Source organism: Galleria mellonella, unplaced genomic scaffold, assembly GCF_026898425.1.
Source record: "Galleria mellonella isolate WM207_F2 unplaced genomic scaffold, CSIRO_AGI_GalMel_v1 utg150, whole genome shotgun sequence".
NCBI classification, from domain to species: domain Eukaryota; kingdom Metazoa; phylum Arthropoda; class Insecta; order Lepidoptera; family Pyralidae; genus Galleria; species Galleria mellonella.
Window position 1 is genome coordinate 1,821,605 of NW_026442002.1, and position 20,009 is coordinate 1,841,613.

The 20,009-nt window shown below is 41.0% G+C and overlaps 1 protein-coding gene across 2 annotated transcripts in view; it reads left to right on the top strand.

Moving 5' to 3' along the window:
- Positions 1 to 20,009, top strand: part of LOC113520880 (uncharacterized) — a 43,390-nt gene that overhangs the window by 9,214 nt on the left and 14,167 nt on the right. Inside the window, exons 2-8 of one of the 2 annotated variants that reach the window (XM_052892109.1) lie at positions 1,865 to 1,993; positions 11,516 to 11,613; positions 13,398 to 13,565; positions 14,553 to 14,666; positions 16,503 to 16,656; positions 17,735 to 17,880; positions 18,846 to 18,951. In XM_052892109.1, coding sequence (XP_052748069.1) covers positions 14,568 to 14,666; positions 16,503 to 16,656; positions 17,735 to 17,880; positions 18,846 to 18,951 — 505 coding nt within the window. In that variant the 5' untranslated portion in view covers positions 1,865 to 1,993; positions 11,516 to 11,613; positions 13,398 to 13,565; positions 14,553 to 14,567. The remainder of the gene's footprint in view (positions 1 to 1,864; positions 1,994 to 11,515; positions 11,614 to 13,397; positions 13,566 to 14,552; positions 14,667 to 16,502; positions 16,657 to 17,734; positions 17,881 to 18,845; positions 18,952 to 20,009) is intronic. The other variant, XM_052892108.1, reaches the window with a different exon arrangement.

A 20,009-nucleotide genomic window follows, 5' to 3' on the forward strand; every position in this document is an offset into this window, starting at 1 on the left:
TGCGGCCACTTGCAACCGACTTCAAAAAGACGAACATAGGCCTCCCCCATAAAGGGGAGTTTTGCTAGAATTTGCCACGCTTGGTAGTTGAGTTAGTAACCTCAGTTAGGGGGGGGGAAGGGAATGTTAGTAATGTAGACTGAGAATCCCATTGTTAGCAATATACCCAACCAGGTCCACCTCGTCGCGGTTCTCCCTGAAAACTATCATGGTTAATTCCTGATGAATTCATCATGATGAGCTAACTAGCCTGTTTTCATTAAGAGAGACGCTGCTGCCCATCCCTCGATTATTAAGTTCCCTCAGTCGCCTCTTACGACACCCACGGGAAAAGAATACGTGTTCTATTCTATGACGGGACCGCACGGCAACTCAGATGGTTATATATATATATATATATATATATATATATATATATATATATATATATATATATATATATATATATATATACATATATAGCAATAAACTATACTCGTACGTATATTGGACAGCTGGCCGTAATGTTTGTAATAATTACAGTAAATTAATGCGGTATGCTTTAATAGATATAAATTATACACAGACAGACATACGTCATTCCAAGCACTATTAAATCGGCTATTCACTCGTTTATGTATGTATGTATGTATGTATGTACTCATACTTGCGGTTTGCGAGTCGTTCGACATGGCGACGCATGAGAAAAATTGTTTGATCTTTGTATAGATAGAACCGAATCCAGTATTGTACTCCGCTTGATGACGATGATCTTAGTGTAACAAAAAGGTTCATGTTGATTTACATTTGTGACAGTCTCATTGCTAGCAATTTAACCGTTTTTTTTTAATGGTCGATAATGGAATGGTAACCCCACCTGCGCTATCGGTATATGCTGGTAGAGCGCCAATGGGAGAAGGGATTGTTAGTAATGGGGAGGTTAGTCCCAATTGCTATCAATATACCCTATCAGGTCGACCTCCACGCGGTTCCCCCTGGAACCTATCTTTATTTTATTTCATTACAGAGAATTAACAAACCAATTTGTCATTGAATTCGTCACAATGGGCTAACTGACCTGTCTTTTCATCCTCACCTATCACCACTCCATTTTCACTCATAAAAAAAGGGCACCAGTGAAGGATGATTAATGAGGATGAAATATATATATATATATTTCATCCTCGTTCGTGTATATATATATATATATATATATATATATATATATATATATATATATATATATATATATATATATATATATATATATATATATATATATATATATATATTAAAAGCACACATACAACAGGAGAAGAGAAGTCACGGGAAAATAGTACTAACGGGAGAGATTATAGAATTTAACAGAGGTATATTTTCTATTGTGATTGTGTGTTTACTGGCAATGAATGTTTTCTATTCTATTCTATTCTATTCTATTGTACATAATAAATTTGATAATCCAAAATATTTTCAACGAATTCGTTACGAGATCTCTTTAAAATAGTCATTAGCAAGTATTATTTTGGCGGCGTACGCGAATAGATGGTTAGTCATCGTGCCGCATATAATGTCATAGTCAAGGTGTGGGAAGGACGCTACTTTTGGGAAGGGAAGCCATTTGTAGCACCGGTTCTAGTACTCGATCAGGGTAGAGCGAGATTGACTTCAGGCTTCGTGTCACTTCTATTTCGGTTTTGGGGTCAATAAGTAATAATTCCGTGTGGTCCCAACATAGAATGGGCCTCACCCTCCTTTCCCGGGGGTATCCTTAGAGGCGACTAAAGAATTTAATGATTGACTGATAAGCAGCAGCCCCTCTCTTAAAACATCATTGTTAGTAATAGTGAGGTTTGTTCTCATTGCTATCAATGCGTCTTTTCAGGTCGACCTCCACGCAGAACCTCCCTGGAAACCATCGTGATTAATGTATCGTTGAATTTGTCACCATGGGCTAACTGAACTGTATTATCATTTCTTCCTGGTGCCCTGCCAGTGTATACCGATAGCGCCGGTGAGGATACCATTTCATTATCATCTATTAAAAAAAACACCAGTTAGGAAACACATTTATATCGAGGGTAGCACTGGTGAAGGGTTTAAGGGGGTTTAAATTTTGAAGATCAAAACATATTTCTACATTATTATTGTTATTATTATCGATATTTTGAAATAATAGGATCTTCATCGTGCCTCCAATCAAACTGTTTATAATTACTCCTCTCCATCCAAAGGTTGCCTGGATGAAGAGATCGCTTTGCGATAGCGATATGGTCGCCCCATTGTTTTCTCACTGTGATTATTTCTTGTAATTCTTTATATCTAGAATAAATTTACTATTCTAATCTTTTGAAGGAAACAATAAAGAGTATCTATCTATCTATTTATTATGCTATGTGGCCGAGTCCATGACACAGTTTATTCAAATATTAGTATGGTTTATTAAACAATATATCCCGGTCTATAAATGTTCGCGTTCAAAGTTTTCATATAATAAAAAATATATAAAGTAAGTAGCTACCTACCATACGTACACGTGTAAATGTACTCGTCATAAACCGATCGCCCTGTCCGCGGGCAATCTAATATGAACCTTGACCGCTCAAGGTTAGGGCTACTACGGCTTTTTACAACCGAAAAGACAACATAGTAATATAGAATAAAGAGCCAGGTAGACCCGACACTCCGCTAGATAGACTTTTTAATAAGTTTTTTTTTTATGGGTGAAAATGGAATGGTAGCTCCGCCCGCGCTAACGGGATACGCTGGCGGAGCACCAATGAAGGGTGATAGATGAGAATGAAAACAGGCCAGTTCATCAGGAATCAACCATAATAGTTTCCAGGGGGAACCGCGAGTAGGTCGACCTGGTTGGGTATATTGCTAGCAATGGGATTCTCAGTCTCCATCACTAACAATCCCTTTCCCCCCACTTTTTAATAAGTGAGAATGGAACAGAAACTTAGGTATAGCTAATATCTGTACTCTGTACTACTTCGATATCTGTATGTTGGATTCGTCCGGTAGGTGGACTTAATCAAAGAGAATTGTACTTCTTCTTCTTCGTCTTTCTACCCTTATCCCGATTATTATTTGGGTTCGGCGTAATATGGTTTTATCCATATTATAAAAATATTTGGTTTATAGTTTCACGACCGGCCACCTGCCTGACGTCAACCCTCTTTAAGAATTGTACCACTTTGATGTCTATCTATTGGACTCGCCTGGTTTTTTTTCCTATTTTTATTGATTCGCAGTGGTATAATGTGTTGACATGTGCGGCGATGATCGTTAATTGCGTATCGATGTGTTTGCGCTGATGTCGCGGGAGGGAGAGCTTCCGCTATTAGATACGTGAGCTTCTCCCTCCGTAGACGCTTGCTAATGAACATGACATGGTTCCCACATAGACCTGCGGCAGCAAATGGCAGACGCGATTTGATACGGCTAGGACTCGTCTGGTAGGTATGCTTTTGCTGCTAAACCCAGGCATGGGTAACAACACTGGTATATCTATATATCGGATTCGTCTGGACATCTATGTCGGGAAAAAGAACATCATCCATTTCGATATCGCTTATAGAGTTCTGTGTACGTATATGCGTGCGGTACAGCAAGAAAATTGTGTTTAAAAAGAGGTTTAATAATTGTTAATTCAGCACTGCACGCACTGAGTTATTTCGGTGCCCCACCAATATATATCCTAATTTTCTTTATTTCCATTTTATTATGTTAAATAATTTGGCATTGAATGGGCCACCCCTTCCTTTCCCGTGTGTGTTGTAAGAGGCGAATAAGGCAGGGCGAGATATGGGCAGCAGCTCTCTTAAAACATCTCTAAAAGCTTAACTGCAGTTGCCAACCCGCCTACCAAGCGTGGCATCTACTGGCAAAAGTCCCCTTATAGGGAAAGCTTATGCCCAGCAGTGGACAGTTAACGGCTGAACTAATAATAATTGTAATCCGTTAACGTTATCAGTTCCAAGTTGGTCACAGGTCAGCAACAATTCATTTGGAATATAGACTGATGCCAATATTCATCAGTTACCATTACCATTTACCAGTTAGTTTTTTTATTTAGATATTTACCAGAGGGAGACTGTACAAAAGTCGATTGCTTAGGTACCTTTGTCCCATTCGTGTTTCTAACGTGAAGCAGTTGTGTTTGCATGGCTGTGTTTCGGTTTGAAGGGATATGGCGTAAATTTACTGGGTACATAGAAATAACACCTGAGTCTTCAGGAATGGCAATCATGGACGAAACCGTATACTCTGTTATGTCCGTGGTACTGCTCATGTCTATAGGCGACGATTACCACTTTCTATCAGGTGGGCCGTCAGCTTGTTTGCCATTCTAAGTTGTATAAAAAAAATATTGTACATTGGGTAAGGGATATTTAATATTATATTCGATATTAGACCAATATATAGATACTGTAAATGGATATTATTGTATATTACTCATCCCTGCAGTAACCCCACTTGCGTTAACAGTATATGTTGGCAGAAATGGTAGGTGAGGATGAAAGCAGACCTGTTGTCACAAATTTGATAGGAATTAACCACGATGGTTTCCAGGGGACACCGCGTGATCGACCTGATAGGGTATATTGCTTTATGTTTGGATGGAAAAACATAAGCAGGAACCGAGTGCTACTACTTAGCCGTACGTATGGTGAAGGAAGACGCAATACGAATGTCGCTTCTGCCCAGGTTATTTATTCTTATGTTGATGGGATTGTCGTGGGGTTTGCACCACACCCTTCGAGCGTGATCACATGTGTTCTAGTCGTAAACAACGAGGCCATACCTTGACCATTGATTACATCTTTATTTTTTTTATACAACTTAGAATGGCAAACAAACTGACGGCCCATCTGAAGGAAAATGGTAACCGTCGCCTGTAGCCATGATCGGTTTCTATATATGATGATGATGATGATGATGATGACTTACTGTATATCTATCTATTTAGTTCTATCACCAATAGTTTCCGCAGCGCACGCGACGAAAGATATTTTATAGCTTTTTTTTACACATTTCAATTACGTTACTAAAGTTTTAGTAAGGATCCCTAATATTTTCGAGCAATAAATATGGCCTGTGTTACTCAGGGTAAATGCAGCTTTCTAATGGTGAAAGAATTTTTGAAATCGGCAAAGTAGTTGTTGAGTTTATTCATTACAAACATACATACACACAAAGATACAAATCTTTGCTCTTTATAATATTAGTGTAGAAAAAATACATAAAAATGGGGCATTTTGTACACGGATATAGCGTAATGAGTCGTGATGACCTTGCCAGTAATAATCAATAAAGCCTAACTGCGGTTGCCAATTCGCCTGCCAAGCGTGGCAACTACTGACAAAACTTCCCTTATAGGGGAGATCTATGTTCAGCGGTGGACGGCTTTTTTTAATGGGTGATAATGAAATGGTGACCGCCTACGTTATCGGTATACGCTGGCGGGGCATCAGTGAGAAATGATAGGTGAGGATGAAAGCAGGTCAGTTAGCCCATCGTGACGAATTCCACTATGGTTAACTACAATGGTTTCCAGGGGAAACCGCGTGGAGGTCGACCTGACAGGGTGTATTGCATACAATGGGTTAATTGGATTCCATTATTAACAATTCTTTTTCTCCAGCAGTGGACAGTCAACAACTAATATGAGGATATCACGTTTTACGAAAAAAAAATAAGTATGTCCATAATACAAGCCCAGTTTTGGGATTAGGTGGGCACTGTTTAATGTGTCCAATAGTATTTTTTAGGGCAAAACAATAAGCTGTGTTGTGACCATTTTGTGCGACTGTGGCACACGCATGAAGGGAATTTTTTTTTACAAATTTTATGCATTTTGTTTTTTTTTTATCTTTTTGCACTGTGCATTTATGTCTATTGTTGTTTGTGTGCTGTAAGTAATGCAAATACATTATTTATCTATCTTTTGTTAGTGTAGTGTATGCAGTCCCTTAATCTGAATACACCCTCCTCCTCCTCCCCCTCCCCCACCCGCAAGGTCTCGCAGTGCATCATCGTTGCATCATACTGTTGTTATGGTGATTCAACCCGGCGGCGTTAAAATAGAACGCCGCGCAAATCACTATGGCGGTATACGTATCTTTATAGATAAAGCTGTCAAGTTGACAAGTGTAGTTTGCCGAGCGAAAAATGGCGGCAAAATGTCGACTTCAGTCGTCAACACACACACGGATAAATGACGGGACCTCTCATAGATACATTTACATTACATTGTAAATATTTGAATTTAGAACGCGGAATTGCTTTTGTGTGTGTAAATTTGTTCTTTTTTTTTTTAATGGATTATGATGGAGTGGTAACACCCTGCTTGCGCTGTCGGTATACACTGGCGGGGCACCAGTGAGGGGTCATAGGTGAGGATGAAAAGGCAGGTCAGTTAGCCCATCGTGATGAATAGCACCGCGCAGGCGGGGTTACCATTCCATTATCGACCATTAAAAAACGACCCATTTATTATTAGCAATGGGGCTAGCCGTGGCCGTGTGGTCCCGGTATAGAATGGGCCACCCCTTCCTATCCCGGGGGTGTCGTAAGAGACTAAGGGAGGGCGAGGAATGGGCAGCAGTGTCTCTCTTAAAACATCTCTAGTCTAACTGCGGTTGCCAATCCGCCTGCAAAGCATGGCCACTACTGGCAAAACTCTCCAAGAGGGAGGCTTGTGTTTTTTTATACAACTTAGAATGGCAAACAAGCTGAAATGGCAAATGGCAAACAATGAAATCAGTAAAATTTTTGTCTGTCTGCCTGTATGTTCGTTGTAGAAACAAAAACTACTCGACGAATTTTAACGAAACATGGTACAATTATTCTTCATACTCCCGGGCAGGTTATAGTATACTTTTCATCACGCTACGATCAATAGGAGCAGAGCAGTGAAGGGAAATGTCAAAAATGTCCACCCGCGCGACGCCGGGACGGGCCGCTAGTTATTAATATTATTCGTCACGTTGCTTGGTCGACTGATCTGTTTTCATCCTCACCTATCATCCCTCACTGGTGCCCCGCCAGTGTATACCGATAGCGCAGGCGGGGTTTCCATTCCCATTATCATCCCATTAAAAAAACATCTTCCCCCTGCGCGTAAGGTTTCCCTTACGGTGACGTAACCCCTGACTGTGGTCAAGGTCTGCGCACAGTTGCTTTCCGCAATAATGATAAGAAACGTTCGGCCGCATACTAGCGACTAGTCGTTGCGTTTTGTCGCACACCCTACACGATTAATGTGTAAAAAAGATAAAAGGCGTAAAAGATCGATAATATTAATTATAATTATAGCAAAACGATTGATAATATTTTTCAACAACTTGCGAGAGAAGGGAGTTATCAATTCGTTTATTTTATTTGATGCTTGCTGTGTTGTTGTTTATTTTTGTAGTGCAAAAAATGCGGTTCTATGATTTAAATTTAAATATTTACAACTAGCAACCTGCCTCGGCTTTGTACGCCATAAATACTATACTATACTAACTACTACTACTATACATAAATACTATTATATATATATAAATTTAATTTAATATTAGCTTTTTAATAGGTAAAATTTTGATGCTTTGGGTTAGATTATTGTAATTTTTTTAGAGATCTCTATTTTTTTTCAAAAGCTTTTATTACCTTATTTTAGTCGCTGAAATTCTATCTTTCTATAGATGAGTATTTATAAAACCTTTATTTGTACCTTATATATGTCGTTTGTACAGCACTCGTGCACTTTAGTTGCCCACTAACGACATATTTTGTCATTGCATTGGGTTGATTGAAAAAGATCTTTGTATTGTAAAAAAATTTTTGTATTGGAAAAGATCTCTTTTAGAGATAAGTCCATCCTTGCTGTACTTGCACAGTAACTGATTGTCTTCGTATATATATTGTATAGTCGGCCTTTTTGTCATACATTTTTTGCAAGAAAGAGTAAATAAATAAAAAAAATCCACTAGATAAAACTCAATAGAGCGAAGCATTACTTCACGCCGGATCAGCGATTAATGCTCTACAAATCGCAAATCCGGCCCCACATGGAGTATTGCTGTCACTTATGGGCAAGAGCACCTAAATACCAGCTTGAACCTTTCGACTCGTTGCAACGACGCGCTATGAGAATTGTCGATGATCCCAGGCTCACAAGCGGTATCGAACCCTTAAGTTTTAGGAGAGATTTTGCCTCACTCTGCGTGTTCTACCGCCTGTATTAATTGTTCAATATGATGCCCACAGCCACTTTCTACCATCGTACGGCTCGCCATCGACAGGGAGTTTATCCTCATGTCCCACAGCCTCAATGGTCGCGTACTGCGCGGTTTCAGAGATGTTTCCTCCCACGAACACTCTGGTTATGGAATGAGCTCCCTGCCGAGGTTTTTCCAAGAGACTACATGCTGCATAGGGTTCTAAAGAGGGTATAAAGAGGTTTCTTCAGGGTCGGCAACGCACGCATAATACCTCTGGTATTGCAGGTGTTCATAGGCTACGGTAACCACTTACTATCAGGTGGGCCGTATGCTTGTTTGCCACCTCAGTGGTGTAAAAAAAATTCTTTCTTAACAGTACGAAAAAAACGCAGCTGCCGTTGGTCTGCGCCCGTCCTTATACGAGGTTTGTCCGGAAAGTACGTATAAAAGTTTTTTAAAAATTTTATTTTACAATTATTCAGGTAAATCAATTTTATCCCCTTCAAAGTACTCCCCCTGTGACATAATGCACTTGTGCCAACGCCGTTTCCACTGTGAGAAGGCTCCTTGAAAGTCCTCTGGTTGTAGGTTTCTCAGCTGCCCCGTCGTAGCTTTTTTTATCTCATTTATGTCCCCCAAATGCCGCCCCCGAAGTACCAATTTGGTTTTTGGGAACAAGAAGAAGTCACACGGGGCCAAATCCGGCGAATAGGGGGGTGTTCGGTCACCGTAATGGAATTTTTACTCAAAAACTCACGGAACGATCTTGGCGCAAATTTTTTTCATTTGAAGTTCGTTTCTTAGAATTTCGTGGACCACGGTTTTGCCCAAATTAAGCTCTTCAGCCACCTGTCTGACCGTTAAACGACGGTCCCCATTAACACAAGTTCGAATTCTTTCCACGTTTTCGTCGGAATGTGAAGTGGAAGGACGTCCTGAACGTGGGTCATCTTGAACGCTTTCTCGGCCCTCTCTGAATCTTTTTAGCCACTTGTGGACGGTTGGTTCCTTCACAGCATCATCCCCATAAACTGTTCTGAGATCGGCAAAAATTTCACGGCCATTCTTGCCGAGTTTCGAGAGAAACTTGATTACGACGCGCTGCTCTTCAACGGAAGCGGGCTCCATGCCGACGGGGTTTCGTTAAGAGGTAACTTCACAGATGGCGTGACAAGCCAGTTCGCACCGCACGGCGGTCAGACCAGAACTGAAGCATTGTTAGGGACATAAGGAAGGGGTCCTGCGCTTACCTGGCCTCCCCACTCCTCTTTCTCGCATTCCAGAACACTTTTATACGAACTTTCCGGACAGACCTCGTAAGTGTTTACAACGCGCCTCGATCGATGTGCCCTCGCTGAACCGACTGTGTTTGTTTATATGTTGTATTGGCGATAATGTTGTATGTAATTATGGTATTTTTTTTTATACAACATTTTTTTTTTTATACAACTTAGAATGGCAAACAAGCTGACGGCCTACCTGATGGTAAGTGGTAACCGTCGCCTATAGACATGAGCAGTACCATGGACATAACAGAGTGTACTGTTTCGCCCGTGATACCCCCGATGCCATTCCAGAGGACTTAGGTGTTATTTCTCTGTACTACAGATGAAACACAGCCATGCAAACGACTTTTGTACACAGTCTACTTCTGGTAAATAAATAAATAGCTAATTGTACATAAAAAATATATTATATATATATATATATAAAATTCCGAGATCCACGTGTACGAAGTAGCGGTCAAAAAGCTAGTTTAATTATTTCAGTAACATGAAGAAAGACGTACACAATACATAGATTAACTCTGATCCGAATTTATGATCCTTCTAGCCCGGACTAAATTAATTGTGTTGTGTTTACAACGATGCTTACCACGAAGTGTGGCAACGTCGGAATTTTTTGTCAATTTTGAAAAATAAGACTTGACTTCCAAGCGTGGCAACTACTGGCAAAACGTCCCTTATAGGAGGGGGGGGGGGGAGGCTTATGTCCAGCAGTGGACAGTTAACGGTTGATATAATTATATATATAAAGGCTATAATATCTCCTCCCTCTCTCTTCACAACTGGAGCACTGGGTCACTGGATGACATCATGCGGTCAGTTCCATGCGGTACGCGTGACGTCACTGAACACTACAGTGGATTTATTTTTACTTTAATAAACCTATGGCATATGGCAGACTTTTTTATTGATGGATGAAAATGGTATGGAATCCCGCCTGCGCTAACGGGATACGCTGGCGGTGCACCAGTGAAGGGTGATAGATGAGAATGAAAACAGGCCAGTTAGCCCATCATGATGAATTCATCAGGAATTAACTATGATAGTTTCCAAGGGGAGTCGCGAAGAGGTCGACCTGGTTGGGTATATTGCTAGCAATTGGATTCTCAGTCTCCATTACTAACAATCCCTTTCCCCCCTATATGGCGGACTTAACACCATTTGGCGTTATCTACCAGTCGAATATCATCATCACCATGTCAGCCATTTTTTTTAATGGATGATAATGGAATGGTAACCCCGCCTGTGCTATCAGTATACGCTGGCGGGGCACCAGTGAGACATGCTAGACGAGAATGAAAAGGCAGGTTAGTTCACGATGGTTTTCGAGGGTAACCGCGTGGAGGTCGACCTGATAGGGTGTATTACTAGCAATGAGTTCATTATACCCCCATTACTAATAATCCCTTTCCACCCCTACTAATATATATTATATAATGTAGGTATGGAATCATATAGATATACATTTATGCGTGCAGTGCAGTAAGAAAATTGTTTAGTAATTAAAAAGTAAAAAAATTGCCAATTCAGCACTGCACGTACTAGGTTAATGTGTCGTCGAGCAATGCACGAATTTGCTAAGACGATTACTAATTATTCGAATGAGCGATTGATTCGAGTTATTCGAATAATTCGATTACTATGTTTTCAATTGCTAATTTTAGTGGAAAGCTTTGTTAGTAACGCGGACTATCAGTCCCGCTGATAGCAGTATATTCTATTTTTTTTATTGGATGAAAATGGTATGGTAGCCCCGCCTGCGCTAACGGGATACGCTGGCGGGGCACCAGTGAAGGGTGATCGATGAGAATGAAAATAGGCCAGTTAGCCCGTCATGATGAATTCATCGGGAATTAACCATGATAGTTTCCAGAGGGAACCGCGCGGAGGTTGACCTGGTTGGGTATATTGCTAGCAATGGGATTCTCAGTCTCCATTACTAACAATCCCTTTCCCCCCATTATTTAGATATTACTATATATTACTGACTCCTAGTTCAGTGTATGTAATAAATACCTTTTTTTTGTTTATTTCCAGTGCCAACAACGAGCCGGGCCCAACTCGCAGCCGAATACCTGGAGGCATGTCGCAAGCACAACACGCCACCTATCGAGAGCGTCCTACAACAAATACGGGTCAGTTCCCATTATGAGTTCATATTGTACAATAGTTTCTCGCCCTTTACTTTGTACTCGTGCATTTCAGAAGTAGTAAAACCAAATAGATGTAGTAAGACCACTTTTAGATGACGTTTCGAGATAAAATATATATTGGGTTTAAAATGACGCCTTTAAATATATAGCTGTGAAGATCGCATCCAATTTGGTGCAGTAATTATTATGAGATACCGGAACAAACATACAGACTACCTTTTTAATTTTTTTTATACAACTTAGAATGACAAACAAGCTGACGGCCCACCTGATGGAACCGTCGCCTATAGACATGGGTAGTACCATGGACATAACAGAGTATACTGTTTCGCCCATGATACCCCCCATGCATTGCCATTCCTGAGGACTCAGGTGTTATTCCTCTGTACCCTGTAAATTCACGCCATCGCGAGAGGCATGACTATGAATAAGGGTTAGTTTATAACGGTCCATAAAACAGTAATTTTGCGAAATTATTAAATTGAAAATTTTTTTTTAAATGGGTGATAATGGAATGGTAACGCCGCCTACGCTATCGCTATATGTTAGCGGAGCATGATTAATGAGGATGAAAAGGCAGGTAAGTTAGCCCATCGTGATGAATTCCACAAGAATTAAGCACTATGCTTTCCAGGGGGAATCGCGTGGAGGTCGACCTGATTGCAAGCAACGGGTCAGTTAGACCCCATTACTAACAATCCCTTTTCCCCCAAACTGAAATATTAGGTAAAAATATAGATAAATTTAGAGTAAAGGCACCTCAGAATCGATCGCATTATATTAGGCAATACTTATTATTAAAATGTGATATTTTCAAAATGGCCGCCGTCACATGACGGTGGACAGTGCATAGAATGTCAACCTTCCAAATATGGGTATCGAATACAAGAACTTGAAAAGTGGATAACGATAAATGATATCATTTTAATATGTCCGCACCCACAAGATGGCGGATTACGTCATGAAAGATTATTTATTTATTTATTTGTTACTTCTATATCTTATTTTGATCTAAAAATTAAATTACTGACTGAATCGATTTTGATAAAATATTTATGGGACCAATTTGTCTAAATCGGTTTACAACTGACGGAGTTGTGAGGTGACAAACATAAAAAAAATACTACCGAATTGGGAACCTTCTTCCTTTTTTTGAAGTCGATAGAATAGCAGTTTAACATTTTTTTTTTATTTTATTTCAATAAGTACACATTACAGAGAATTAGAAATGTTACATTAATTTTTACGGTACAATAATCTTTTGTTCAAGCTAACCCTCCAAAAATATGCGTACACAGCATGGTCAAAACTTAAACACATGGCTAAATTTTCTATTGTTTGTATGCTGAATAGTCTACATCTCTGTTAAAAATTTTCTCTGGCAAAACCCCACCTTTTATGGAGGAGACCTGTGTTCCGCAGTGGACAGTCAACGGCTTATTATGATGATGATAATTGGCAGGAGGTGAGACAGTAAAAACCTAAAAATAATGATAGGGATAATAACGGGCCATCGCCACAGCCCTCTATGTCGACGCTGTTTTGACGCCGAAGAAACGGCTGTTCACATAATCCCGGAATGTAAAACTGTGGCCCCTCAACGTTTAGAAATCCTCGGAACGGTGAGGGCGCTCCGGGAGGCCTGTGAAGATTCCAGGAAGCTTCTGTGCTTTTGCGCGAAGCTGGCTGGCTGTGTCATACGGATAATGGCCCAAATGAAAGGCTCAGCGTGGAAGATAGAATCCAATTTACACTACATTTGGCAGGAGGTGCCGGAGAGCTGCATCGGCGGCGGCACCCGCGCGGCTAGGCTCACGCTGTCGGGCTGCGCGCTGGTGGGCGCGGCGCCGGCGGACGCGCTCGAGGCTGTGCTCAGGAGGGTGCAGTTCAGGAGGATCGAAATTGAACGCACACTCTTCGACGACGAGGCGGCGGTGAGTCGGCCGTGATAGTACTTTTCCTTTTTGCAACCGGCTTCAAGTATTAAAGATTGTGTCCCACGAAATGAACAGACTTCATCCAAAAATTAAAGTATTAAACTCCTGAACTGGTTTTGATAAAAAAAAGCCTTTAGAACTAATCTGTAAGTATATTTTTTCAGAGGCAAAAAGAATTTTCCAAAACCAGGTTTAGATATGACGAAGTTATAAGGTAGTAAAAATAAAAGAATACATCTGTATTTTTTTTTGTGTGTATTGCATCAAACCTCCGAATCAGCATATGCTGGTGAGGCATCAGTGAAATATGATAGGTGAGAACAAAAAGACAGGTCAGTTAGTTAATCCTGGTTTTGAGGACCTGGAATTGAGCATGGTGGTTTCCAGAAGCATCACGGGGAGATCGATCTGACCGTATGTATTGTTAGCAATGGGGGGGGGGGGGTACTAATCACCGCTGCTAACAATCTCTTTTCTAGCAGTAGCGGTTCGGCCAAAGGAGTATTATATTTCTTAGTCGAAACCTTTTTGCTTACACATTTTTAAATCTTTGGATTTTGGAGGGGTGTGCCATGTAGATTGTCTACATCCTGTACGCTGTAATTCAATTGCCATATTCCGCCCTTCACACTGACACACACTCATGCGATCACAGCTCCTTGGTGGCTGAAACACGAGTGGAACGGATGTATTAAGCAGACGACATAGTCTCGCTCCGGAATACGTCGTCCACTTGATCTTGGACTCTATGTCCATCATTATGCTTTCCGAAGACTGTTTAATACTGTACCAACACATCGAACGTCATAATTTGGGCTTACGTTTTCTGAAGACGTATTCTCGCTCTGGATTATGTCGTCTGTTTGATTTTGGACTTTATGCCCATCATTATAAATGGTCTTATAGTTTTCAATGACTGTTTAGTACTGTACCAACCCATCGATCGTGATAATTTGGGCTTACATTTCCTATTTCTCCATGCAGGAGGCGATATTCGACATGATAGAATATTATGAGAGTGCAATAGCTGTCTGCATCATCGGGGAGAGGCAGTACGGCATCAGGGGGTGGCAAGCGGCCTCCAGGATGATCAAGAAGGTAGGTGTCAAGAGTTGGAAACTTTCACCTGATCGAAAATGGTAACCATTATTTATAAGGCTTTAACAGAACCATGGAGATCGGAGAATACACTGTGAACCCCATAGTGTGTTCCAATTCCTGAGGGGTAAGATTTTTAAGAGATAATAATTGACTGGGGTAATTTTTGTGTTATTGGTATATGCTGGTGACGCACCAGTGAGGAATGATAGGTGAGGATGAAAGAAGATCAGGTGGCTAATCGTGATGAATTTACTAGGAATTTATCAGGATGGTTTCCTGGGAGAATCGAGTGGATGTTAGCCTGATGTTGCCATCAGTGGGGTCACTACACTCGTTATTGATAATGAAATAAATTTCAAAGCGTAAAAATAATTAGAATTTATATGGTTTATACTTTTACCCAAATCCTTTTCGAGCTTATATTGTACATGTGACTTTCGCTTTTCGTTATTTTTTTCTTTTACAATACGAATTTATATGTTTTGAAGGAGGGTTTTTTTTATATTATATTAAGGGCTTTTACCTTTTTCGGCTATATCAGTCCTATTGTGGAGGAGGGTTGGTGGCGGACAGAGCGGCCTATAATAAAAGTATGTAAATAAATCGCCCTGTATGTCCCAGCATAGAATCAGCCATATTTTTTTTATTCATGGGTGTCGTAAGAGGCGACTAAGGGAGCTTAATGATCGATGCGGGCAGCAATGTCCTTAAAACATTACTAAAGCCTAACTGCAGCTACCAATCCATCTGCCAACCGTGGCAACTACTGGCAAGGCTCCCCTTATGAAGAGGAAGGCCTGTGTTCGATGGTAGACAGTTGATTGTTGATAAAATATTATAATAATATCTAATATATAAAATTCTCGTGTCACGGTGTTTGTTACCAAAGTCCTCTGAAACGGCTTTACCGATTTTTATGAAATTTTGTGTGCATATCGGGTAGGTCTGAGAATCGGCCAACATCTATTTATCATACCCCTCAATGATAAGGGTGACCTACCCCTAAATATTTTTTGACATTTGTTTTATTTTTATTTTATTATGATTTAGCATTGAAAAATACATACAAATTCAAATTTCCACCCTTTTACGATCAAGCTCTGTTTTTTAATGGCTATTTTTATATTCCGCAATAGGCTTGCAAGATGGCAATCGAATATAATAATTGTAGTACGATAAATTTTCATGTATAATTCTCGAAATAACGTATATGGTAAAAAAAACGTTTGCCCAGTCAGCTAGTTTAGATTACATAAATAGAGTGTCTTCATACAAATGCTTCGAGAAAAACGGCTCAACTTTTTCATACAATTTTGCGTGACAAATATTTAAGAGTGATTCCTTTATAACTTCTATTATGTTTATTTTGTCTCATAATTCCTGCATTTTTTTAATGCGTAAACACGCATTTTATTTATTAAATAATTGAGGCCTATAAAATCAAAGGCAGATAAACGTCATAAAATCGATTTCATTCTCACTCTGTACTCAAATATTTCTCTTATTCAAAAGTTCTATTAATAAAAAATTCAAATTATTACTAATATTCTATTTTTTTTTTCAATCTGGTTTAAAATATAGAATTTAGTTCCATATCCTTGACCAAAATATTAGTTCTTGTAGTTTCCTGAACGTCTGACAGACTTGGATCTAGTTGCCTTTGATTTTATAGACCTCAATTGTACATCAAGATATATTGTATTCGTGAATACAATGAACAGTGTGTCAGCTAATTTGACAATTTGTTGACATGAATTGGATCATTGTGTGAGAGTGGGGACGTTGTGCCGGTATGTGTGTAACGGTGTAACACGGTATGCAACGTGCGTGCAGAGCGCGGAGGTGTCGGAGCTGGAGGTGTGGGAGGGCGCGCTGGAGGCGGCGCACGCGCCGGTGCTGGCGCGCGCGCTGCGCCCGCCCGCCTGCCGCCTGCGCGCGCTCAGCCTGCAGCGCGCGCACCTCGCCGGCGAGCCGCTGCTCTGCCTCGGTGACTAGCCGCACGCCGCACACCGCACACCGCACACCACCACGCACCACCACACACCACACGCAACACCCGACACGCAACACCCACCACCCGACACGCAACACCCGACACACAACACTCTATACACAACACCCAACACGCAACATCCAACACGCGACACCCGACACCCAACACGCAACACATAACACGCAACACGTAACACGCAACACGCAACACCCAACACGCAACACGCAATACTCAACACGCAACACCCAACACACAACCCCTAACACACAACACGTAATACGCAACACGCAACACTCAACAAGCAACACGCAACACGCAACATCCAACACGCAATACTCAACACGCAACACCCAACACACAACCCCCAACACGCAACACGTAACACGCAACACGCGACACTTAACACCCAACACGCAACACGCAACTTCCAACACGCAACACGCAATACGCAACACGCAACACGCAACACCCAACACACAACCCCCAAAACGCAACACGTAACACGCGCACGTAACACGCAACACGCAACACTTAACACCCAACACGCAACACACAACATCCTACACGCAACACGCAATACTCAACACGCAACACCCAACACAACCCCCAACACGCACCACGTAACACGCAACACGTAACACGCAACACGCTACACTTTACACCCAACACGCAACACGCAACATCCAACACGCAACACGCAATACTCAACACGCAACACGCAACACCCAACACACAACCCCCAACACGCAACACGTAACACGCAACACGCAACACTTAACACCCAACACGCAACACGCAACACTCAACACGCAATACGCAACACCCAACACGTAACACTCAACATCCAACATCCAATACCCAACACCCACTAACTGATTAACAACAACCTTAATACATCCTTTCTGAAAAACCCCACGCTGTAGTTTCTAGGGAGATCTTCGACAGGAAGATCATTCCACAACCTGAGTGTTCCCGGGAGGAAGCTCCTTAGATTTATGAGCGTACTTTTGCTTATATTAATTTTAAAAATAACTAAAAAATGTAATATTATAAAATATATTGTATTTTCCAGTGATTGCACTAAAGTCGAACAGTTCGGTGCGTGAGCTGCGGCTGGGCGACAACCGGCTGACCACGAGCGACGCGGCGCAGATAGCGTCGCTGCTCCGCATGAACACCAGGATACAGCTGTTGGACCTGTCCAACAACCAGATACAGGTACGGTTTTTTGATGGGTGCAAATGGTATGGTAACCCCGCCTGCGCTAACGGGATACGCTGGCGGAGCACCAGTGAAGGGTGATAGATGAGAATGAAAACAGGCCAGTTAGCCCGTCATGATGAATTCATCAGGAATTAACCATGATAGTTTCCGGGGGAAAAGCGAGGAGGGCGACTTGGTTGGGTATATTGCTAGCAATGGATTTCTTAGTCTCCATTACTAACAATCCCTTTCCCTCCTGGGAATGGCAGTTCTCATTATTAACAATTACCTCCCTTCCAGGGTTGTTTATATTTAGAAATAAGATCATAAAAAAATGTCAATATAAAAGTGCTTTACAAGTCTATTTGAATACAGGAGGTCTACCATGAAATCCGAATTTTCGGACTCGATTTCTCCTTTTTATTTATACCAAAATCGGCCTAGTGAATGGAGATTAATATTTCGTTCATCACAAGTTCAAAGGGATGATATTATAACATTTTTAATATTTTTAAACTGTATGTATTATGTAATTTTAACATCCAATTTGGGTTTCGTTCGGCTCCGAAATTTCGGAGATAATTTCATGGTAGGCCTTCTGATTATTTCTTTTCGATTCTATTGATGTCCACATTTCGCCGTTAAATTGAGAGGAATTTTAATAAAATACATGTTAAAGATATTTGACACGTTATTCTAGTTTTTAAGTTAATATTTATCTATTTATAGGATCATATAAGCGTATATTAGTCATTGCATTGTTACTTCAAAATGGGCACAGTTCAGTTGCTAGATCAGATATAGAGGTGTAACACTAAAGTACTAGAAAATTACAATGGAAACTGTGCGCTGTTGAAAGAGTGTCCCATACGTGCTGTGTGGGTCGCGTGTTGATGCGGTTGAGGTTGCAGTGGAGTGGTGTGCGTGTTGCATGTGGTGCGTGATGCGTGGTGCGTGGTGCGTGTGGTGCGCGTGCGCAGGACGCGGGCGTGGCGCACCTGGCGGAGGCGCTGGCCGAGCAGGCGGCGCAGACGCCGCCCTCCGCCGCCGCCTCGCCGCTCTCGCCGCACGCGCTGCACTGCCCGCGTCAGTACCGCCATAACGCATCACACACACGCACACACGCTCGCACGCACGCATACACACGCATCACACGCACGCACACGCGACAGGGAGACTTTGTACAAAAGTCATTTTAACTTGGCCACCTCTGTCCCATTCTTGTTTCTACCGTGAAGCAGTTGTGTTTGCATGGCTGTGTTTCGGTTTGAAGGGTGGGATATGGCGTGAATTTACTGGATATAGAGGAATAACATCTGAGTCCTCAGGAATGGCATTGCGTGGGGGGTATCATGGGCGAAACGGTATACTCTGTTATGTCCCTGCTCATGTCTATAGGCGACGGTTACCACTTTCCATCAGGTGGGCCGTCAGTTTATTTGCCATTCTAACTTGCATTCACGCACAAATGCATACACACAAACACACATATGTACTCATGTAAACACACACTCTAATAACACAAACTCACTATAGATACTTGTATATGTATATATGTATGTATGTTGCTATTAAAGCCTGTTAAATTCGTTTAGAAATTCGACTCTAAAAAAGGAGTTTTCCATTTAAATTATACTGTTTTGTTTGTTATTCTCCTATTTGAGTAATTTATAAACCGGTTTGGAACATTCTTTTTTCATCAAAAACAATATACTTTGATATTGGTCCCGCAGAAATTTTATCATATTCGGTACAGTAGTTCTATTTTAGAAAACGAAATACCTCAATTATTCACAATTAAAATCTATTGTTTTTTTTTTTTTTTAATTAAAAGTACCCGTAACAGCCGAGCGTGTATGAAAAGATTTGTGGAGGAAGCGAAAGAGGTTTGTTTGAATCGAAGCATTTGGCGTTCCATTGTTTCTGCCTACCCTAATGGGAGACAGGCGTGACAGATGTTTATGTATGTATGTATGTTTTTTTTTTGTAAGTTCCAATTTTAAATTAGTTAATTTTAAATTTCCGCGTTGTTTACACATATTTTAAATACACAATCGGTACTTGACGCGATGTAAAAGCTTTTATAGGTAAATAGTACCTACATACCTGCTTCTTTATTGACGACGTTTCGACGCGGATTACAC